The sequence below is a fragment of the Gymnoscopelus braueri genome (genome assembly GCF_963280865.1).
Source record: "Gymnoscopelus braueri genome assembly, chromosome: 15".
NCBI classification, from domain to species: domain Eukaryota; kingdom Metazoa; phylum Chordata; class Actinopteri; order Myctophiformes; family Myctophidae; genus Gymnoscopelus; species Gymnoscopelus braueri.
Window position 1 is genome coordinate 47,870,965 of NC_137620.1, and position 17,596 is coordinate 47,888,560.

Genomic DNA, 17,596 nt, shown 5'->3' on the forward strand with positions numbered 1-17,596 from the left:
TGCAGTCAGAAGCATTGAGGGCTTGGATGTTTATTGCCAAAATAAAGAGGTGGTTTAAAAGTTCACTGTATTCAAGTGTTTTTTTTTTCTTTACTTTTTTTTTTTTTTTTACATCTTCATGACACAAAGAGCTGTCTCCTGTCCAGTGTCCACTATTGTGTGAAAATGGCACTTTTCTGACCTCTGACCTCACTGGACAGCCAGCCACACTTTCTTTTACAACTGTCCGGCTTAGCTGAGAGTGTGGTGTGTCACAAGTGCTGACACCATGAGCCGTCTCCTGTCCAGCATCCAATTTGTATAGGCTATGGTGCTATGCACTCCAGTGAACAATATTTATCCATTTAGATCAATTATTAATGTTATTAAAACCGTTTTTGTTACACAGAAATATAAAGTGTGTTGTATAGCTTCGTTTAAATGCTCAATTTATAGTTTTGATGTGCAAATGATCCGTTTTTCCAATGGTTTTCAATGGCTTCCGTTTACTCTAGAAGCTACTCTTATTCTGAAGAGATGGTCCACCGGAAGTCTTGTTGACTTATTGTTGCTAGCGGAACACATCTCGCAGAGAGACCCGACCGTAACGCTCCAGCTGTAAAAGCTGCTCATTGAGCTCAACGCTGGAGGAAGAGGGAGAGAATATCCTCGTGAAGAAGCTCTTGGGAAAGTGGATATTTTTTACTAAACAAGCGTTTTCTGCCATAACTTTAAAATGGATATGAAACTATAGATGTCCAGAGCTGACCCCCTGTATACAATAATTATTTATTGGGTGAGTACACACACTACACACGCAGCGCTACAACTTTTAATACCACCGCGATAATGGAAGATATGGTTGTGTTTATGGAACAATCGCCTACATGTATGTAACCTGACACACCTGTAGGCTTTCTGCGGTTGAATGGCAGCTTCTGAATCAGACTCGGTGAAAGAGGAGAAACAGTAACTTTACACAATACATTCACAGACTGTCACTGGATTATAAAAAACTTATTTTTTAAACACTTGGAATATTTTAGAGCACAAGCGTCCTGGAGGGACTGCTAACACCCGTTTTAATAACACTATATTTGAGTTTTGTACATGTACGGTGAACGGGGGTATTAAACACAGAACTGTGTATATCGGGTGCTGTTTGGGCGAGGCTCCACATAGCCTACACAGTCAGACTAAAGATAAGAGCAGTCTAGTTTTTGCTAAACTGGATTAGTTTAGAGAGCTAAATATTATTAAACCGGTTTGAACGCAGCTCAGGTGTCAATCATAACAGCAGCAGTGAGTAATTCAAGTTATTAAACACGGCATAATAAGAGAACCAAACCAAAATAAACAAGAATAAAGATACATATACTGAGCTGTGGTAGCAGATCTAGCACTGTCTGTATCTTAGCTCCGACGGAACCTCTCCCTCCGCTGTATAGCTCCGAGATGAGCATGATCATCTCTCGGAGCTATACAGCGGAGGGAGAGGTTCCGTAGGGGCTGTCTGGATCTCTGAATGACTGAATGGCCAATAGCCTACAGTGGCATCATACATATAAATGTACAGGGAATATTAATTATTATACCACAGTCACCAGTGAATGAATAGGCTATATAGCCTACATTCTATCATCAGTGAATTATTCACTCGTTTGTATATACATTCATATAATATACTACTACTGAATTAATGAATATACAAAAGACAAAGTTGTGTTGTTCTCATGGGGTGAAGCTTGAGTGTGGAGACTGATAATCTGTTTATATTCATAACTTACTGAGTCATTAGGAAAGCATTGGAAAAGCCTGGACTTGTTTCACTCTATTTATGCATACAGTTGAAACCACTGTAGGCTGTAGAGGCGGGTCTACTATGACACATATAGAACAAGGGAAAAGTGCGCAGCAGATGCAGGAACCAACCATTTTGAGACTTTGAGACAAACACATTCACCATAATAACTTAAACATCTACAACAATATTCAGATGACACAACAAAACAGAGGAACCAAAACTTAATACGTAAGTGTTGTTGTTGTTGTTTGTTTAATAGCCTACTAGAAGTTCTAGAACCACTTGGTTCACACAGAAACTGTTTATGTTTCTCTAATCCAACCCGAGTCTTCCTCGATCTTATGTCCGTTCTTTTTGTGGTTGTTATATGATGTCACCGCCAACATGTAGAAGGCAAGGCGGACCAGAACATACATGTTCACATATACGTGAATTATTTAGCAGAGCGAGACGTTTTTTAACGGAGCGGCGAGCGTGTTTATGGAAAGGTGCGTAGGAGCATAAACTCTGAGACAGCCGGGCCGCGCACCACATCATTTGAGCGGTAACCGGAAGCCTCGCCCCAAAACACACTCGCCCCCACTTGTTTTCGCAGACCAGCTGTTCTTGTATTTGTTTTACTGAGGATAGGGTTACTTAGAATATAAATAAGGTTAGGATTAGAATAGGCATAGTCTTACTGAGGTTAAGGTTAGGAATAAGGTTAGGTTTAGGCATAGTTTACTGACGAATTACCCCGGGGCGACTGTGTTTTGGGGCGAGCGTTTTGCCACCCGTTTGATCTCTCTCTCTCTCTCTCCAGCCTGCAGCCAGCCTTCTCTCTCTCTGTATCTCTCTCTCTCTCTCACACTCCTTTCTCTCTCTCTCTCTCTCTCTCTCTCTCTCTCTCTCTCTCTCTCTCTCTCTCTCTCTCTCTCTCTCTCTCTCTCTCTCCCCCACTCCTCCCCCTCTCTCTATATCTCTCTCTCTCTCTCTCTCTCTCCAGCCTGCAGCCAGCCTTCTCTCTCTCTGTATCTCTCTCTCTCTCTCACACTCCTTTCTCTCTCTCTCTCTCTCTAGCCCAAAAGAAGTGACTAGGCTACGTTTTACCTTTTAACATCAGCTATTTGAATATAGCAGATCTACAAACTTGCCACGCGTCTGCTATAAAAATATATATTTTTGAAACATTTTAACAACACACATTTTGTATGGGGGTCCTTGAAACAAAATATTTTCAGATGAGGTTCTGTGGACCCAATGCCCAAAAAAACGCAACCACCAATATTTACAAGTGACAGGAAAAACAAGCCCAAAGTCGCTTATAATAAGCAGACATGGCAACACTAGAGTCTGGTTTTCATTGGGAATTAACAGTGATCCGGTTTAGAGCCCGCCTCCCTATCTCTCTCTCTCTCTCTCTCTCTCTCTCTCACACACACACACACACACACACACACACACACACACACACACACACACACACACACACACACACACACACACACACACACACACACACACACACACACACACACACACACACACACACACACACACACACACACACACACACACACACACACACACACACACACACACACACACACACCGTTTCCGCTCGAGACCTATAACTAATCTGCACGGCAGTTTACTGGAAATCACATGACTACAGGGGAAGTTGGCCACGTGTTGTAGTGACGGGGTTTTCTTTAGTTTGGATTCCTCATAAAGGGTTTCCTTCAGTCATTTTGCATTTGTGGATGTATTATTTTATTAAAGGTAAAAAAAACAAAACAAAAAAGGTTTACAAGCAATGTCAGCCAATCATAATCTAAAAAAAATGTAGTTAATAAAATAGTATTTTTGATTGATCGATACTTGATACTTTATAACAGTTTGCAATTAGTAAAGAGGTACGGTTTTACAATGATTGTTAAAAGGATAACACAAAAAGCTCATTGTGGTTCTGTAATGTATTATAACTACTGTATAACCATGGTAGAGTATAATATAGGCTACAATAATCCAACATCCATGTCCAACCACCACTGTTGTGTTAGTTATATTATAACTAGTTATAGTTTACTAGTTATAATATAACTATGTTAGTTATATTATATGGTATATGTATTAGTTAAATTATAACTAGTTTATTTTGTACTGCTGTACTCAGTGGTGGAAGAAGTACTCAAATGTTTTACTTAAGTAAAAGTATCAATACTACAATGCAGAAATACTCTGTCTGGTATTCAGAATTTATCATCAAAATGTACTTAAAGTACCAAAAGTAAAAGTACTCATTATGTAGGAATCTTCCATTTCATGTTTTCAAAACATATTTAATCATTTGAAAATAGCAGATCTACAAGTTCACGCGACGCGTTGTGAGCTTGTAGATCGGCTATTTTCAAATAGTCGAAGTCTATATAGGGCTGAAGTGGTTAATGTATGCTTTGTAATGATGTTTAAAATCCTCATAGTAACTATTAATTTAAGTTGTACAATAATTGTAGAGGAGTAAAAGTACTATGTTTGCCTATGAGATGTACTGGAGCAGAAGTTAAAGTATTGACAATTGGAAATACTCCAGTAAAGTAAAAAATATCTCAACATTTTACTTAAATACAGTACTTGAGTAGGCCTACATGTACTTAGTTACTTTACACCACTGTCTGTACTTTTAAATTGTCAAAGAAAAAATTCAATCAATAATAGTTAACTAGTTATATAATCATTTAATATAAATGTGTTAATTATATTATAAGTACTTATAGTTAAGTAGTTATAATATAACAGTACAAGTCACAATTATAGTTTCTCCCTGCTCTTCTATGGGGACATTGTGTGGTCTGGTAGGACGCCTACTGGTTGATAGAGGTATTGCATGATGCATCTGCATCTTTAGTAGTGTAGCGTCAGGATATTATGTTGGTGATATTGACTCATAGCAGGTTTACAGTTAATTGTATGTAATCACCCTGTGACAATGTATTATTGATACGTTATTATAAACACTGTTAAAGACAGACAACTGTTGTCTGCAACCATAACATAATTATAGCCTATGTACCTTTTTTGCCACCATCATGTGTGTGTGTGTGTGTGTGTGTGTGTGTGTGTGTGTGTGTGTGTGTGTGTGTGTGTGTGTGTGTGTGTGTGTGCATCCAGCATTTACTGTTTTCTGATCTTTTTGTATTGACTGTAACCTTGACAGGTTTAATAAAGAGCAACATGGAGGGAGAGGAGGAGAAACATGACAAACATCACGTCCACAGACCAGAGTCTCCAACAGCCAGCTATGTGTCTATGGAGAGTGACTGGTCTGACTGCAGTGACGAACCTGGACCTCCAGAAACAAAGTGTGTAACTCTTCCTCTATACACAACACTATAACATGACAAAGACAAAGTGATCACATGCTATATTACATGTGTAAATTACTAAAATAAACTAAACATAGAGTATAATAACAGTGTGTCCTCCCTGTCCAATGTTTCACTATAGATTATAAGTTACTATGTGTTTAGTTTGTGAATGAAGTTGTACAAATCATAATCTATCTATCTATCTATCTCATCACATGATAATTAAACATTTTGTTATGATTGCAGAAGACTTCACCACAGACTAGCGTCTCCAACACCCAGCTATGTGTTTACATTATTGTAGTGCTAATTTTGGAAGTGGGGGTCTACATTTGAATACATATCGATTTCATAACGATTTGTTGTTAAGGGAAAATAGGTGGGGACGTCCAGACACAAAATATGTGAATCCTCCTATACAATATACACAACACTATAACACAACAAAGTGATCTTATACATGTGTAAACTACTACAAAACAATACATTAACAACAGTGTGTCAAGAGGATTCGATCCCATGATATTTAGACTGTAAGTTTAACGCTGAGCCTAGCATGCCACGAGGCAGCCGGTAGATTAGGGGTTCAGTAGCTTTTTGAATGTCACATTTCGCAGCCTGGTCTGCTCTGCTTGCTTGAACCCACCTCCCGTCCCGCCCCCCACTCTCACTGATTGGACGGGCGGGAGAACCAATGAAATTAAATGCTGCCCTCAGAAGGCATTCCAATGAATATAAGTCATTTCTGCACACATAAATCACACACAGGTGTGACTACAGGCAGGGCCATGCAGTCATGCCCTTATAAGGGGATTGGTGGGGCGGCTCCCTATATTAATTAGGATGCTAATTAGGATAGGTGGGGAGTCTACTTATGGTAAAATGGTAAATGGTGCATTTATATAGCGCTTTTATCCAAAGCGCTTTACATTGATTTTGCCATTAACCCATTCACACACACATTCATACACCGATGGCGGAGGAAACCATGCAAGGCACCAACCTGCTCATCGGGAGCAATTAGGGGTTCAGCGTCTTGCTCAAGGACACTTCGACACTAACTCTAGAGGACTCTAGAGGAGCGCCCCAGCCCGGGATCGAACTGGGATTTTCCAGTTCACTCTACCCGGCCACTACTTATGATACTTAGGATTAACTGGCGTACCCCTTCAACTCTCTGATCAATATTGAAGAACTATTGAAGAAATCTTACCAAAGTGTGGATAAGAATTGTTTTATGATTCCAGAAGGGTTCACCACAGACCAGAGTCTCCAACACCCAGCCTTCTGTCTATGAAGAGTGACCGGTCTAAAGGAAATCCTCCTGTCTTCGGTGATGAACCTGGACCTCCACACACAAAGTATGTGAATCCTCCTACAATATACACAACAATATGACATGACAAAGTGATATCATCTTATAATGATATCAAGTTACATGTTAAACTGAAGAAAATAACCTTTTCTTCAATTCTACAATTGTATAATATAGGATTTAAATTGCAATATCTTATATCATATCTATAGAGCAGTGGTTCTCAAAGTGTGGTCTGGGGACCCCCAGGGGTCCTTGAGGGAGCTCCAGGCAATCCAATGTAAAACAAGGAACAGTTTTAACAACTTTGTATTGTGTATATGTATTGTATATATACAACTCTGTATTGTAAATCTTCTCTTATACGAGTCTCTGGCAGATATTATGTTCAGATGGGGATCTGCAGCCAAATACATGTTAATTTGGGGGTCCTTGATATTGAAAATGTTTGAGAACCACTGCTTTACAGTTTTCAACAGGCCTGAAAATTACAATCCAACCCGAACAGACCTGGTTGAGTTGAAGCTCAAGCCCCTAACCCAGCCCATAACCTCCCAGCCCACCCACCCTCATCCACCACGACATATCCCGTCAGCTGCCACAACCCCATTTCCCCCAAACTAAGGAATATCTACAAACAAACAACTTTTTGTTACCGTTTGCTATTTTATTGTTAGGTTTTGTAGTTTTTCCTGTTTTACGTTTTACTCTCTCATGAAACATACTACATACAAACAAAGTGACTGTTTCATTCACATGATAAGTGTATAAAATGTTTTTTTTTATTCCAGAAGTGACCACAGACCAGAGTCTCTAACACCCAGCCTTCTGTCTATGAAGAGTGACCGGTCTAAAGGCAATCCTCCTGTCTTCGGTGATGAACCTGGACCTCCAGACACAAAGTATGTGAATCCTCCTACAATATACACACTATAACACTATACAATATACACACTATACAATATACACACTATTACAATATACACACTATTACAATATACACAACACTATACAATATACACACTATAACACTATACAATTTCCAGTTATTCTTATATCATTTTGGAAAGTCATGGTGTCTGATGTCATTTAAACTGGTGTTCTGTACAAACATAATGGACACAAGACATTAACTATCAGCATCCTTTATTGTAACCTTTCACCCCATTTGCACTGAGCCTTTTCATACACACACAACACCAAAACAATGTCATCACATGACTCTGACTCACACACACACACACACACACACACACACACACACACACACACACACACACACACACACACACACTAGGGCTGCATGACATGGACAAAATGTCATATCTCTATATTAATGCCAAATATCTCGATACAAATATATCGATAATTCCTTTTAACAGGATGTTCATGAAAGTCCTTGCGGGCTTGTTTCCAATGAGGGCCTGTGAGCAATTAGGGGTTAAGAGTCTTGCTCAGGGACAAATTTCATTTCATCGACACATATGCTGGCGTGGCCTGGAATCGTACCTGGGGCAACTAGGGCCTCTGGCTCCCTAGGCGGGCTCACTAACCACTCAGCTATGGCCGCCCCCGATACGATATATGATATTACCGTTCACATTTCATATTTGATATTTTAAGTGTAGCAACAGTGAAATCTAAGCATTCTTCATAAATAGCATAAAAAAAGTCGATATCACTCTCAATTTTATGATTCCAGAAGTGACCACAGACCAGGGTCTCCAACACCCAGCCTTCTGTCTATGCAGAGTGACAAGTCTAAAGGAAATCCTCCTGTCTTCAGTAATGAACCTGGACCTCCAGACACAAAGTATGTGAATCCTCCTACAATATACACAACACTATGACATGACAAAGTGATATCATGCTAAGTTAAATAAAAATACCTTTTCTTCAATTCTACAATTGTGTAATATAGGATTTAAATTGCAATATATTTTATCATATCAATAGAGCAGTGGTTCTCAAAGTGGGGTCTGGGGACCCTCAGGGGTCATCGAGGGAGCTCCAGCCAGTCCAATGTAAAACAAGGAACAGTTTAACCACTTTAACACTATTTTATACATTGTTTGGGTTAGCTGATCTACAAGATCACAACACATCCAATTACTGCCCGTTTTGAGCTTGTAGAGCCTTTACCTTTAAGCCTACTGCGAGGGTCAACTGGGTTGAGTTTAGACGCGTGCATGAAATTCAATGTCCAGAGCTGTTGTATACTTTCGGATATGTCAATCCATTTATTGCCCATAAATCATAGATACACAATATACTCAGACAGAAGCATTGAATTCCGACCTGTACAGCACATGAAACACGGTCAAAAACTGTGTGTCTTTTCCCCATTGCCACCTGGCCACAATCACCCACCACCAGGTATAAATGGGTAACCACCCCCTGTGGTGGTTGCCATGGCTACTGACCATGCCACACCTCTCCTGTGGTGGTTGTCATGGTGACTAATAATGCGACACCTCTGCAACATGAGGTAGATATTAGGGCCACCCACTGTGATTTAAGATGATTCATTTACATATAACAAACAAAATAAATATGAAGGCAATTTGGCTCCAACAATTTGGATACAACTTGGAAAAATGCCAAATCTTCTCTTATACGAGTCCCTGGCAGATATTATTTTCAGACGTGGATCTGCAGCCAAATACATGTTTTTGGGGGTCCTTGATATTGAAAATGTTTGAGAGCCACTGCTTTACAGTTTTCAACAGGCCTGAAAATTACAATCCAACCTGAACAGACCTGGTTGAGTTGAAGCTCAAGCCCCTAACCCAGCCCATAACCCCCCAGCTCACCCACCCTCATCCCCCATCCCCATACCTTCACCCCCACATATCCCGTCAGCCCATGACACACACACACACACACACACACACACACACACACACACACACACACACACACACACACACACACACACACACACACACACACACACACACACACACACACACACACACACACACACACACACACACACACACACACAGGGCTGCATGACATGGACACAATGTCATATCTCTATATTAATGCCAAATATCTCTATCGATACGATATTACTGTTCAAATGTGATATTTTAAGTGTAGCAACTGTGAAATCTAAGCATTCTTTAAAAAAAATAAAAAATAGCATACAACAAGTCGATATCGCTCTCAATTGTATGTTTCCAGAAGGGTTCACCACAGACCAGGGTCTCCAACACCTAGCCTTCTGTCTATGAAGAGTGACCGGTCTAAAGGAAATCCTCCTGTCTTCAGTAATGAACCTGGACCTCCAGACACAAAGTATGTGAATCCTCCTACAATATACACAACACTATGACACGACAAAGTGATATCATGTTAAGTTAAATAAAAATACCTTTTCTTCAATTCTACAATTGTATAATATAGGATTTAAAGTGCAATATCTTTTATCATATCTATAGAGCAGTGGTTCTCAAAGTGGGGTCTGGGGACCCTCAGGGGTCCTCGAGCGAGCTCCAACCAGTCCAATGTAAAACAAGGAACAGTTTAACCACTTTAACCCTATTTTATACATTGTTTGGGTTAGCTGATCTACAAGATCACAACACATCCAATTACTGCCCGTTTTGAGCTTGTAGAGCCTTTACCTTTAAGCCTACTGCGAGGGTCAACTGGGTTGAGTTTAGTTAGACGCGTGCATGAAATTCAATGTCCAGAGCTGTTGTATACTTTCGGATATGTCAAGCCATTTATTGCCCATAAATCATAGATACACAATATACTCAGACAGAAGCATTGAATGCCGACCTGTACAGCACATGAAACACGGTCAAAAACTGTGTGGCTTTTCCCCATTGCCACCTGGCCACAATCACCCACCACCAGGTATAAATGGGTAACCACCCCCTGTGGTGGTTGCCATGGCTACTGACCATGCCACACCTCTCCTGTGGTGGTTGTCATGGTGACTAATAATGCGACACCTCTGCAACATGAGGTAGATATTAGGGCCACCCACTGTGATTTAAGATGATTCATTTACATATAACAAACAAAATAAATATGAAGGCAATTTGGCTCCAACAATTTGGATACAACTTGGAAAAATGCCAAATCTTCTCTTATACGAGTCCCTGGCAGATATTATTTTCAGACGTGGATCTGCAGCCAAATACATGTTTTTGAGGGTCCTTGATATTGAAAATGTTTGAGAGCCACTGCTTTACAGTTTTCAACAGGCCTGAAAATTACAATCCAACCCGAACAGACCTGGTTGAGTTGAAGCTCAAGCCCCTAACCCACCCCATAACCACTGGCGGAACAAGTCAATACCGGACGGGAGGCAGAACGCACAATCGGGAAGTCTGCGCCTCAGACTATACGATATACACTATGGTGCGATATAATAACCCATCAAAGCTTGACGTTACAGCGCTTTAAAACAAACAAACACATCCCCTTAACTGCAGGTCTTACAAGCCTCGGCTATTGCCGTTTTCTCTCACACAAATTCAAAGCATTTGAGAGTTAAGAGTTCAGCACCACGGTGCATGGCGGACAGGGTTCGGAAGTAACGGATTACATGTAATGCCGTTACGTAATCAGGGTAAAAAAAACGGTAACGGTAACATTTTACAGTACATTTTAAAATGTGTAATCTGGATTACAGTAACGGGGGTTACAGGCGGATTACATTCTCCCCTTCCCCTCATCAATTTTACAAACAAGTTATACATAATTATAACACCAAACAACCACCCGCAAGAGCGCACAGACTACAATGGATTCATGGAGACGGTCAGGGCGCACAGCGCTCACCTCTCTCTACTAGGCTATTATTGTCAACACTCTGTGATTCTAATGTTGTGTCAATTGTGTTTATATAAGATGATAGTCTATTTAAAGAAGACAATTTGTGCATCGTGCAATGCAATGCTCCAATTTACACACGTCAGTTTTATTCATCGATTAGCCTACACAGAAAATAATGAACTGATTACAAAAATATAAAATTCTCTCTAATCAGTAACATGTAGGTGATACTTATGTCTATCAAATGTGGTTTTATTGAAAGGCAATCAAACATCGGGGGTGTGTGCTCCATGTAAAATCTCCACAGTGCGGCTGAAGAGTTCATGTCGGAACATGAGCAGTGTTGCCAGATTGTGCAGTGCGAGAGGAATAAGCAACCAGGTGTATGAAAACAAGCCCAAAAGAAGCGACTATAATAGGCTACACTTCAAACCTATATATGTCGTCCATTAAACAATGTGCATATTTATATATGTTGGCTATTTGAAAATAGACGATCTACAAGCTCACATGTTATGTTGAAAAACAAGCCCAATGTGGTTTATAATAATCAGACCAGGCAACACTGTAGACAGGGAGATAGGAGAGCATATATTGGATTGGGGATAATGGATAGCGCAGTCTTCTCTTAAAGGTAATGGGATTTGGCACGGTGGTTGGTACTGTAGGTCACGATGCATTTTGTTATGATGTGTTAGTGGTTGACGCAATGACACTACAGTAATGCTACAGTACGTATGCTGTTCGTGGACTACAGCTCAGCATTCAACACCATTGTCCCAGCAATACTTGACAAAAAGCTCAGACACCTAGGGCTACACCCAAGCATGTGCGACTGGATACAGGACTTCTTGTCCAACCGACATCAGGTGGTGAGAATGGGCAGCATCACATCCGACCCCCTGACCCTCAACACCGGAGCACCCCAGGGATGCGTGCTGAGCCCTCTCCTCTACTCCCTGTACACGTATGACTGCATAGCCACACATGTCTCCAACACCATCATAAAGTACGCGGACGACACGACAGTGATAGGCCGAATCGTCAACAACGACGAGTCTGACTACAGAGAGGAGATCAAATCACTGGCACACTGGTGCCGCGAGAACAACCTCTCTCTTAACGTCGACAAGACCAAAGAACTGATCGTGGACTTCAGGAGGCCGCGGAGAGACCATGCGCCCATCCTCATCGACGGTGCTGCAGTGGAAAGGGTCAGCGAGTTCAAGTTCCTCGGAGTACACATCGAGGAGGACCTCAAATGGGAGACGCACTCCACACACGTGAGGAAAAAGGCTCAGCAGCGACTGTACTGGCTCCGCCGCCTGAAGAAGCTCGGAGTAGGACGTCGCATCCTGAGGCTGTACTACAACAGTTCTGTTGAAGGCATCCTAACAGGCTGTGTCACGGCCTGGTACGGGAACTGCACTGCCCGAGAAAAGGTCAGCCTACAACGAGTAGTGCGATCGGCAGAGCGGATAATGGGAATCGAGCTCCCAGCGCTCCAGGAACTGTACAAAAAGCGGTGCGTGGTCAAAGCCAAGCGCATCATCAAGGACAAGCACCACCCAAGTCACAGACTGTTCAACCCCCTACAACGACCGCGACCGGGCAAGGGGCTCTACCGCAGTATCAAGAGTTCCACCACCAGGTTTTGGTGTAGTTTCAACCCAGCTGCTGTCAGAATGCTGAATGGGGCATAAGCCTGGATGAGTTCAGCAGCCGGACAGCAGGCGGCGCAGACTTTTCTGGCTCTTCCTGAACACACCTGTGGATTATACCAGGGACAATGACTTGGACTTTAGCCCCCCCTCGGACACACCTGTGGACTACACCAGGTACAAATGACTTTTTGTTGCACTCCCTCATGGAGCTACATGCGGATTATACTAGGGTCAGTCCACTCTAGGTGGACACGCACTGACCTTTTGCACCTTAATCCCTTGTATAACGCACTGACTTTTTTTTGGGTCTTTTTTTATTGTGCTCCTTTTCCTCTAAGCACCTTAACGTCCATTGTCTATCATGCACAGTATAAGTATAACATGCACAGTATACAATACATTGCTGCTATGCTCAGGCACCTTAGTTTAGTTTTTTTTATTATCTCAGGTAATTTGTAAATATGTAGATAACTTGTCTGGCCTTCTGTTGCTCTTGTTTTGATCTCCTTCCCACCTGCCCCCCACCCTCTTCTTCTCCCCCCCCCCCCCCTCTTCTTTCTATGGAAACTAACGTTGCGATGGGAACGATGTACAAAAAAGAATTTCACCCACTTTTTTACCTTGTAAACCTGTGATGTGACAATAAAACTGATTCTGATTCTGATTCTAATGTAACTGTTCACTGTTCAGAGAGGTGAAATTTTGAACAATTAAATTACCTTAACCATATTTCTGTTGTCGTTATATTCATTTCATAGGCTCAACATTCTTGTCTATCAATGGTAAAGCTTTATCTAATTAAATAGAGTTTTGCTTAAAAGTAATCCAAAAGTAACTGAATTGTTTTCAGAAATTGGAATTGGAAGAATTGAAATTGGGGTACTCGGATTACGTTACTGACTACAATGTTTAGCAAGTAATTTGTAACTGTAGGGGATTCCTTTTTAAAAGTAACCCTCCCAACCCTGATGGCGGACCCTAGCCCTGTTCCAGAGCGTTACCAAGACTCGCTAACGCTCTGGACCAGGGCTAGGCAGACCCACTTCAACGAATGAACTCAAATGTTTAGAAGAATTGGCATGGCAGCCAAACAGTTCCAAGTACAAGTACAAATTCAATTTCAAATTACTACTGTTAGCCACCGATTGATGGGCATGATATAAGCAGGCTAAGCGGCTACAGTGAACTTCAATGTACTAACATCACATTGTTACAGACAATATACTGTAGCCTAGCTGTTAATGTGTCTGCCTGGTCTGAAGGTAATGTTAGTTGAATGGATTAATCACTGTAACGTCAGGCTCATGGAGTTACAACAGGTGGAGGATGAGAGCGAAAACGTATATATGCACCTAATTTGGATCAGACATTACTTGTTTTTTTTTCTGTCTTCACGTTTTTATAAAAAATAAATATAGCCACTGAGCGATTCCGTTTATGATTAGACTGATATCCTACATCTTTGACAACGCTGCACCGTGCAGCCAGAGGAACCCATTCACACACTGTTGACAAAATGATTGATGATGACGTAGCAGGAATGGACTTTTTTGGGCAGTTGTTGATGATGATTTTACGCAAAATACATTTGGAGACAATGGAGGCTTTTATTGGTAAATGTGCATATGCCCTGCACCTACTGTTGGCCCGCTGCCTGATGCTCCACATGTCGAGAGGAAGAGCTCGCAAAGTGCGACCAAGTAAGGGTCTGTGTGCTCGTGATCTGACGGCTGGAGGGCCGGGCCCCTGGAGTCCCGGGCCGGGGAACGGCCGTACCTCCAAACCCCACTGACGCTCTGCCCCTGCCCATAACCCCCCAGCCCACCCACCCTTATCCAGCCACACATATCCCGTCAGCCACCACAACCCCATTTTCCACAAACTAAGGAATATCTACAAACAAACCACTTTTTATTACCGTTTGCTATTGTATTGCTAGGTTTTGTAGTTTTTCCTGTTTTACGTTTTACTCTCTCGTAAAACGTAAAAAATACTATATACTGTTCAAACAAAGTGACTGTTTCATTCACATGATAATTGTATGCAATTTTTTATGATTCCAGAAGGGTTCGCCACAGACCAGAGTCTCCAACACCCAGCCTTCTGTCTATGAAGAGTGAGCGGTCTAAAGGACTACCTCCTGTGTTCAGTGATGAACCTGAACCTTCACACACAAAGTATGTGAATCCTCCTACAATATACACAACACTATGACACGACAAAGTGATATCATGCTAAGTTACATGTGCAAATTACTATAACACAAGACATATTGTATAGTATTGTTATATTTTCATGGTGGCACTATACCAGCTCACCACAAGTCTTTCTTGAGCCATCAGTCAAAGACTGAACATGTAGACAACCCAGCCTGGTGAAGATATGCGCTCAGTTCTAGTTATTCTCATGGTCATGGTGTGTGATGTCATTTACACTGGTGTTCCCAGTCTGGTTCTGTACAAACATAATGGACACAAGACATTAACTATCAGCATCCTTCATTGTAGACTTTCATCCCATTTGCACTGAGCCTTTTCATACACACACAGCACCAACACAATGTCATCACATGACACACACACACACACACACACACACACACACACACACACACACACACACACACACACACACACACACACACACACACACACACACACACACACACACACACACACACACACACACACACACACACACACACACACACACTAGGGCTGCACAACATGGACACAATGTCATATCTCTATATTAATGCCAAATATATCGATATTATCCTTAACATTTCATATTTGATATTTTAAGTGTTGCAACAGTGAAAACAAAAAAAAACATATAAAAAAATAGTATAATAACAAGTCTTCATTTTAAGTGCTGTTGGGTTCACACACTTGTTATTTGAGTGTAGCAACAGTGCAAGCATTCTTAAACAAACCCAGCATGTAACAAGTTAATATATTACTCTTAATTCTAAGTAGTTATTGGGTTAGCACACTTCTTATTTGATATTCTAAGTGTAGCAACAGTAAAAACTAAGCATTCTTCAAAAACAGTCACATTTTGCTCTTATTGTGAATCCGCTTACAGTAAGCCTAAAAGGTGGATAAAACCCAACCTTTCCTTTAAAAAAAATAACAAAATCTGATTCCAGAATATCAAATGATACAACAATTGTTCTCACAACACGTTGCAACATGACACGTGGGCTTGTAGATTGGCTGTTTTTAGCAAAGATATTTGTTTTAAAGGGAAAATAGGTGGGGACGTCCAGACACAAAATATGTAAATCCTCCTATGCAATATACACAACACTATAACACAACAAAGTGGTCTTATACATGTGTAAACTACTACAAAACAATACATTAACAACAGTGTGTCATGAGGATTCAATCCCATGATATTTTGACTGGAAGTTTAACACTGAGCCTAGCATGCCACGAGGCAGCCGGTAGATTAGGGGTTCAGTAGCTTTTTGAATGTCACGCTTCACAGCCTGGTCTGCTCTGCTTGCTTGAACCCACCTCCCGTCCCGCCTCCCACTCTCACTGATTGGATGGGCGGGAGAACCAATGTAATTAAATGCTGCCCTCAGAAGGCATTCCAATGAATATAAGTCTAACGTTTCTGCACACATAAATCACACACAGGTGTGACTGCAGGCAGGGCCATGCAGTCATGCCCTTATAAGGGGATTGGTGGGGCGGCTCCCTATAGTAATTAGGATGCTAATTAGGATCGGTGGGGCGTCCACTTATGATACTTAGGATAAACTGGTGTACCCCTTCAACTCTCTGATCAATGTTGAAGAACTATTGAAGAAATCTATCAAAGTGTGGATAAGAATAGTTTTATGATTCCAGAAGGAGAAGGGTTCGCCAGAGACCAGTCTCTCCAACACCCAGCCTTCTGTCTATGAAGAGTGACCAGTCTAAATACATGCCTCCTCTCTTCAGTGATGAACCTGGACCTCCAGACACAAAGTATGTGAATCCTCCTACAATATACACAACACTATGACATGACAAAGTGATATCATGCTAAGTTACATGTTAAACTGAAGAAAATAACCTTTTCTTCAATTCTACAATTGTATAACATAGGATAGGATTTAAATTGCAATATCTGTTATCATATCTATAGAGCAGTGGTTCTCAAAGTGTGGTCGGGGGACCCCCAGGGGTCCTTGAGGGAGCCCCAGCCAGTCCATTGTAAAACAAGGAACAGTTTAACCACTTTAACCCTATTTTATACATTGTTTGGGATAGCTGATCTACAAGATCAAAACCCATCCAATTACTGCACTTTTATTTTTTTAACATTTGGAGAAATCTTGAAAAATTGTGAAAAGTGCACAAATCTTCTCTTATACGAGTCCCTGGCAGATATTATGTTCAGATGGGGATCTGCAGCCAAATACATGTTAATCTGGGGGTCCTTGATATTGAAAATGTTTGAGAACCACTGCTTTACAGTTTTCAACAGGCCTGAAAATTACAATCCAACCCAAACAGACCTGGTTGAGTTGAAGCTCAAGCCCCTAACCCACCCCATAAACACTGGCGGAACAAGTCAATACCGGGCCGGGGGGCAGAACGCACGGACCCCCTAGCGGTCCAGAGCGTTACAGAGACTCGCTAATGCTCTGGACCAGCCTCACTTCACTGCAACCTCACTATACGATACGTAT

General features: G+C 41.4%; 1 protein-coding gene across 1 annotated transcript in view; it reads left to right on the top strand.

The window, feature by feature from the left end:
• The first annotated feature begins 623 nt into the window (after nt 1–623).
• LOC308102372 (uncharacterized protein) overlaps nt 624–17,596 on the top strand; it is a 1,220,233-nt gene continuing 1,203,260 nt past the window's right edge. The window contains exons 1-8 of the mRNA XM_080452057.1: nt 624–775; nt 4,980–5,124; nt 6,378–6,491; nt 7,237–7,347; nt 8,148–8,258; nt 9,635–9,748; nt 14,970–15,083; nt 16,770–16,889. Coding sequence (XP_080308183.1) covers nt 4,997–5,124; nt 6,378–6,491; nt 7,237–7,347; nt 8,148–8,258; nt 9,635–9,748; nt 14,970–15,083; nt 16,770–16,889 — 812 coding nt within the window. The 5' untranslated portion in view covers nt 624–775; nt 4,980–4,996. The remainder of the gene's footprint in view (nt 776–4,979; nt 5,125–6,377; nt 6,492–7,236; nt 7,348–8,147; nt 8,259–9,634; nt 9,749–14,969; nt 15,084–16,769; nt 16,890–17,596) is intronic.